The 7,526-nt window shown below is 49.1% G+C and overlaps 1 protein-coding gene across 1 annotated transcript; it reads left to right on the top strand.

Annotated features, from left to right (window-relative positions):
• Positions 1–1,140: 1,140 nt before the first annotated feature.
• Positions 1,141–2,067, top strand: LOC311202514 (olfactory receptor 14C36-like; the record flags this gene model as incomplete). The annotated part of the gene is made up of 1 exon (XM_084277095.1): positions 1,141–2,067. One exon carries the CDS (start codon positions 1,141–1,143, stop codon positions 2,065–2,067), a length of 927 nt encoding a protein of 308 aa, XP_084133221.1.
• Between the last annotated feature and the right edge of the window lie 5,459 nt (positions 2,068–7,526).

The following is a 7,526-nucleotide window of genomic DNA, read 5'->3' as shown; positions in this document are numbered from 1 at the left end:
TCTGTGAGCACAGAGCAGGAGGCGACATGAGCAGAGAGCAGCAGATGCAGTGACAGTTCCAGACAGCAGAGACATTGTCAGGGAGGGAGAAGGAGCTTCTCCCAGTAATGCCCTGGCAGTGGGGATTTGAGACGTCCCTGACATCCCCAGCAGTGCTGAAACTTTTCCACAGCAACCACCAGGTTTCTGCCACGCAGCATAGAGTCAGCACCCAGAGTTCCAGTGTTTCAGGCTGAGTCTTCTCCTTGGCAACATAACCCACATGAGGAGAAACCCCTGAGTGCCTTTCTGTCTGTCCCTGTCCTTCCAGCCTTGACTAGAACATTTCTCAATGTTTACCCTCCTGTCCTTGCTGTCTGTGTCCCAGCATTTCCTGGAGATCTGGTGGAGCTGCCACTGAGTGACCCTCACTTCACGACCCCAATCTGTAGGACTGAGGAATTCCAGGCAGCTCCTGCTGGGCTGCAGGCTGCCTCCCACAATGGCACCGCTCTCCCAGGGACTCTTGTGCCCCAGAGAGGAGCCCCATGCAGGAGACATCTCAGCACAGAGGCCATGGCAATGCCACTCATCACCTGTGTGTGGGCAGCTGCACTGAGCCCTGTGTGTCCCTGCCTGGGAGCGGGGAGCTGAGATCCTCCTTGGGTAGGATGAGACCGCAGGAGGGCTTTGGAGCTCTGCCCTGTGAGACTGGATTCCTCAACTCTCTGTGGGGTCCAGTTTCTTCTGCAGGGAACACCAGGGTGTGATCACAGAGCGTCCAGCACAGGGCAGCTGAGAGCAGGGCTGATGGACAGAGCAGCTCTCCCCACTCTGTACCCAGGGGAAGGTTTCACTGGCACTGCAGCAGCAATGTCAGGGAGTTCTGACAGGAGAAACACTCCTCAGCTCCATCCTATCCTTCTGTATCCTTACTGCTGCCAGGCAGGACTGAGTTCTCCAGAGCCCACAGCTGACCCTCCTCCCAGCAGTGACACGCTCAAGCCAGCACAAAGCAGACCTCCCAAAAGGGACCTTACAAATCTCTTCCTTAATATAGAGAGTCAATGTGAATTGGAAGAAGTTTTCCTCAAGGAAGAGTTCCCTAACTTTTCACTACCTTTTCCTCCTTGGACAGGTCTCCACACTTGACAGCAGCAGATGTCCAACAGCAGCAGCTCCATCAGCCAGTTCCTCCTCCTGCCCTTTGCACACACACGGGAGCTGCAGCTCCTGCACTTCTGGCTCTTCCTGGGCATCTACCTGGCTGCTTTCCTGGGCAATGGCCTCATCATCACCACCATAGCCTGTGACCACCACCTCCACACCCCCATGTACTTCTTCCTCCTCAATCTCTCTATTCTAGACCTTGGCTACATCTCCACCACCATTCCCAAATCCATGGCCAATTCCTTGTGGGACACCAGGGCCATTTCCTACACAGGATGTGTGGCTCAACTCTTTTTCTTTGTATTTTTCATCTCCACAGAGTACTGTCTTCTCACTGTCATGGCCTATGACCGCTACGTTGCCATCTGCCATTCCCTGCACTATGGGACCCTCCTGGGCAGCAGAGCTTGTGTCCACATGGCAGCAGCTGCCTGGGCCAGTGGGTTTCTCCATGCTGTGCTGCACACAGGCAGTACATTTTCCCTGCCCCTCTGCCATGGCAATGCCCTTGAGCAGTTCTTCTGTGAAATCCCCCAGATCCTCAAGCTCTCCTGCTCAGATGCCTACTTCAGGGAAATTGGAGTCATTGTGGTCAGTGCCTGTTTAGCTTTTGGGTGTTTTGTGTTCATTGTGGTGTCCTATGTGCAGATCTTCAGGGCTGTGCTGAGGATTCCCTCACAGCAGGGACGGCACAAAGCCTTTTCCACCTGCCTCCCTCACCTGGCTGTGGTCTCCCTGTTCGTCAGCACTTCCTTCTTTGCCTACCTGAAGCCTCCCTCCATCTCCTCCCTGTTTTTGGACCTGATAGCAGCATTTCTGTACTCGGTGGTTCCACCAGCAGTGAACCCCCTCATCTACAGCATGAGGAACCAGGAGCTCAAGGATGCTGTGTGGAAACTGATTACTGGATGTTTCTAAGCAACAAGGAACTGCTCATCTTCTTCTGCATATCACTGACAGTGTAACTCACATAAGGACCAGTCTCTATTTAGTATGGGTTTTAGTTGCTGTTTCTTTGTTTCCCTCTAGTTTATTTAAACTGGAATATGATGGTCCACATTCATCCCATTGCTGATACAGTGTGACCCACACGCTGGGTAACAATGGACTGTGCTCTCTTTGCATCATGTCTGCCTGAAAAGTTGCACAAATTCTTCTTTCTTAAAATTTCTCCTGACATTTATTAAATATTTATAAGAACATTTTCATTGCCTGAATCACTTGACTACTTGTCTGAAATGGCAATGCTTTCCCACCATGACAGAACAGGAATTTCATTGAAGTGTGACAAACATAAAGTCACAGAGTCTTCCACAAAGTCCAATCACAGCCTAATCCTGCCTAATCCACCTCCAGACCATGTCGTCAAGCACAACATCTGCACACCTTTGTAATACTTCCAGGGATGGTTACTCCACCACGTCCCTGGGCGGCCTGTTCCAATAGCTGAATACCCTTTCCATAAAGAAATTCTTCCTGATGTCTAACCTAAATCTCCCCTAGTATAATTTCAAGCCATTCCCTGTCATCCTATCGCTTGTTAGCTGAGATAAGAGGCCAACCTCCACCTCTCTATATCCTTCTTGCAGGTACTTGTAGAGAGTGATAAGGTCTCCCTCAGCATCCTGAAGACTAAAACGCCCCAGTTCCCTCAGTTGATCCTCACAGGACTTGTGCTGCAAACCTTTCACTGTCTACTCTGCCATTCTCTGGACACAATCCAGCATCTCAATGTGCTTCTTTTAGCAAGGGGCTCAAAACTGGACACAGTACTCAAGGTGTGGCCTCACCACAGCTGAGTATAATGGAACAATCTCTTCCCTACTCCTGGCAGTCACACTATTCCTGATCCAGGCCTGGATATCGCTGGCCTTCTTGGACACCTGGGCACAGCACTAGCTCATGTTCAGCTAACACCCCCATATCCTATACTTCTAGGGAGCTCTCCAGCGACTCTGCTCCAGGACCTTAACCCTGCCTGTTGTTATTGTGACCAAATCTCATGACCAAGCCCCATAAAGCCTTTGCCAATTGATCCAGCCTGTCCAGGTCGCTCTGCAGAGCCTTCCTGCCTTCCACAATTTGGTGTCATGTACCAACTTATTGAGGCTGCACTCAATCCCCTCGTCCAGATCCTTAATAAAGATGTTCAAGAGGATGGGCCCCAGCACTGAGCCCTGGAGAACACCACATGTGATGTGCTGCCAGCTGGATTTACCTCCATTCACCACAGCTGTTTGGGCCCAGCCTTCAGCCAGTTTCTAACCCAGCAAAGAGTATACAGCAGTCTCTGTTGGTCTGTTTTCTTTCCTTTCCCCCTGACAGTGCTGCCTGCTATCAAGCAGTGTTTGGTAAATAGTGGCCAGGGCCCAGCACAGTGCAGTAAGCTGTGCATCTCTGGGAAACTTACGGCAATTTCTTTTCAGATATGCAGTCACTTTATCAGGGTCCTGTAACTGTTTGGGGTGAAACTCCAAACCATCGGGCGTGAGAAATTGGCTAGGTACTTGCCCATACTCTGCCACATGCCCTGCCACTCGTGATTATCTGGCCTCAGAGAAAACTCTTGAGTGGCATTCATAACCCTGTGCTTAATATTTAAGAAAAACTGAACCATGTGCACCAAACCTACAAAAAGCAAAATGCCAGTTTGAATATCCCAGGGATATTGAAGATTTTCAAAAACTGTTACCAGAGCTGTTGTATTTAGCCCAAAGGAAAAGAAAGCAGAGTAGTTATTTCTTTCTGTACCCCCACCATACCAGCTGCTGTTATTAACCCCTTCCTGTCCAAAGAATATACAGGGCAGCAAAATCTCATACAGGTACCAGCACAAGCTCAGTTGCCTGCTCTTTAAACGAAAAGAGCAGGGGAAGAGGGGGGGCGTGGGAGAGGCAAGGGAAGGGAAAAGGAAGGGGCACATAACAACCCCAAAACCAAGAAACCAAAAGCCCATGGGTTGGAATAAGGATATTTTACTAAAATAGCAGAAAGGTAAAATATAACAATGCTGACAGGAGTTTAGAGCAAAAAATCTATGAAACTGTTGCTACAAAATGCAGTTTCTCACTGAACCCACAGCTCAGGCAGTGCCACCCAGAACCGTCCCGGAACCCAACCATCCCACAAGAATTGCGCGTCCCGGAGCCGCCCCTCTGCTCCTCCTCCTTCCATCACCCCCCCTTTATACTGAGCAGGACGTAATTGGCATGGAATACTCTCTTAGGACAGTTTGGGTCACCTGTCCTGGCTTCGCCCCTCCTTTCTCATGAATAGAGAAATATGAAATGCTGAGAAAGTCCTTGATTGTCTGACAGCAACTAGAAACATCAGGGTGTTATCAGCACTGCTTCCATTTTAACTCTCAAACACAGCATTCCATCTGCTGCTCTAAATGAAGATAACTCCATCCTGACTGAAACCAGGACAGAGAGGTTTCAGGCCAGGAACTTCTTTCCTCCCTTGCACATTTTGTTTTGAAACTAGTAGTGCAGTTTATCAGTTTCAAGGTGGAGGACTGTAGAGTCATGCAATGACATCAGGCACTATTTGGGTTGTTCCATTGGCTAGGAATGTTCTGAGTCTTAAGGTGCTGCTAGTGGGTTACCTAGGGAGGTTTCATCCAGGAACCTCTTTAGGCTGTCACCCCTTTTCCTTGGGAGCTATTGCTGCGTGTTTACCAGTTTCGAAGTTGGACACTGGTATAACCTGTAGATGATGTCAGACATTGTTAGGACTGTTCCCTTGGAATGGAAAAACCTGAGCTTCAAGGTTACTGGTGCTAGTACTGCACTACCTGGGGAGGTTTCAGGCCAGGAACATCTTTCAGCCCTCACACCTTTTGTTTGGGGGCTCTTTCTTGATGTTTGGCATTTTTGAAGTTGGATGCGGGTAGAGCCCGAAAATGACACCAGGCTCTCTGCAGACCATTCCCTCAGCTTTGGAAGCTCTGAGCCCCAAAGTCACTGGGGCTGCTCACCCTGCCAGAGGAAGTTTAGGGCTCCCCAGTTATTTCAGCTCTCAAACATTCCGTTTGGGAGCTATTACTGGATGGTTAGCATTTTTGAATGTGGACACTGGAAGGGGATGGAACTAATGATCTTGAGTACCATCATGCAGCACATGCAGCACACTCAGGTGATCAGGCCCGGTTAGCATGGGTTTAGAATGTGCTTGAGGAAGCTGATCTCCTTCTATGACAAGGTGACCTGCTTAGTGGAGGAGGGGAAGGCTGTGCATGTGATCTACCTGGACTTCAGTAAATCCTTCATCACTGTCTCCCAAAACATCCTGCTGGAGTAATTAGCCTCTAATGGATTCGATGGGTATACTCTGTGCTGGGTTAGAAACTGGCTGAAGGCCGGGCCCAAAGAGTTGTGGTGAACAGAGTTGAGATGAGAGGAAATGGTTTCAAATTGCTCCAGGGGAGATTTATTTCTCATATCAGGAAGAATTTCTGTATGAAAGGGTAGTCAAGTATTGGAACAGGCTGCCCAGGGAAGGGGTGCAGTCACCATCCCTGTTGGTATTTCAAAAGGCGTGGGCCTTGTTCCTTCTGGTTTGTCTAAGCTGTAATAACATGGGCCACAGTCATCCCATTCCTCATGCAGTATCTCCAGGCCTTGTGTGACCCTGACACTACGGAATGACGAGCTGTGCTCTCTTTGCATCCTGTCTGTCTGAAAACAGCCAAAAGTTTTCCTTTTTTTCTTTTTTTAATTTTCTTTTTATAAACACTTTACAAGCATCTTCATCAGCTGAATCACTTGACTCCTTGAATCACTTCACAACTTGGGAATTTCCAGGAAGTGTCATACTCACCTTCCCCTGAACCTGCATTACCCCCAGTCTGTCTCTTCATCACCCTCATCACTGAGGTGTTTCCACCTCTCCTGGTGATACGGCCATGCCCAAGGACACCTTCTCCAGACTACCCTGATGTGTGCACTTCACTTTGCTCAAAGGTTTCCACCTCCACTTGCTCTTTGGTCATTCAGATGCTGATAAAGTTTGAGCTTCAGAGAGCTGGAAAACATCTCATCTTACAGAAGTCTAATGAACTGTTCTGTCAGAGGTTCAGTGTGTTGATAAGTGACCTTTCTATGTATCCGAAACTGTTCTGGGAGAGAATCTCCTCTGAAAGCTGACCCCCTTCACATGCTGCTTGGCCGTAGCAGACAGCTGAGGAGAGAGATTTCATGGGTATTAAACTGGATCATGTTGAGCAGCTGTTTGTTGTCAGAGAAATCTGTCTGTGCCTGTGAGCACAGATGATGTGAGGAAAAGTGTTGGGAGTCCCAGGAGGCCAATGAGGGAACTGCTGGGCTTGGGGAAGAGCAAGGTTCTCCATGCAGGGTTGGGTCTCAAGAGACTGCTTTTCCTGCCTGTCCAGATCTCCTCAGGAGACCTCTGGACCAGCCCCCATTGCAGCATGCTGCTGAACTTTCTTCCATGATCCAAGATATGACAGAAACATTTTTTCCTATGAAAAAATCCTCCATTGTGAAACTCCTTTGAAATTTTCATCACTCAAATAAAACCTCTCCAATTAGTTACATAAGTTCTATTTATTTTAAAGACAATTAGGTGGAGAGCCATGCTTGTAAGGGCTTTCTGCTTGTTAATGAGCCCCATGGTGTCTTTTATTCTGAGTCCACAGACCTCTGATACTAAGAGGAGAGTGAAGAAACCTCTCAAGAAGTCAAAGTGAAGAATAATGCTCCAAGTGTCTTGAAGCATTGAGGTACCCCAGTGGGAGCCATCGCTGACAAAGCCTCCCCAGGGACTCGTTAGAGCAGAGAACTGGAGGCCATGAGGACAAACAAGGCAAAGCACAGGCAGCTCTGATGCTGAGGACACCCTGGCTTGGTCTGATGAAGCAGAAATGCCAAGTGCTGACCCCCAGCCCCTGGGCAGGGAGATCCTGACCCTCACCTGTGTCTCAGGGAAGGACAGGGGTAACACACATGGTGTCCTCCCCTCGGGTGGGTGCAAGGAGGCAACGATTCTCCATGGCCATGAGGACAATGTGTCTCCTCTGTGGCCTCTGTGGCAGAGCCACAACCATAGCCAAGGGGGTAAAGACCTTGTTTCTCTCAGGCCCTTTCAGTCTCGGCAGCACCCTTGGCCATCTGCTCCACAGCCCACCCCACACTCCCCTCTCCCTCCTCACCAGCTGATCCCAGAAACACAAAGCCATCAGCTCATCCACACTTTCTCTTGAGTGACGTTTTGCACCACAGCACTATCCTCAGAATGACATTTATCTTCATGGCCACTCTGACCTTCAAAGCTGCAGTTTCACAGGGACTTCCTTTCTTGTTTTCTTTCCATGTTGCACAGAGTGGGTTTCCCTCAGTCTCCCCTTCCCCAGGCTA

Source organism: Gallinula chloropus (genome assembly GCF_964237585.1).
Source record: "Gallinula chloropus genome assembly, chromosome: 30".
NCBI classification, from domain to species: domain Eukaryota; kingdom Metazoa; phylum Chordata; class Aves; order Gruiformes; family Rallidae; genus Gallinula; species Gallinula chloropus.
Note: the sequence above shows the minus strand (reverse complement) of the source record. Positions and strands in the feature narration are given on the sequence as shown.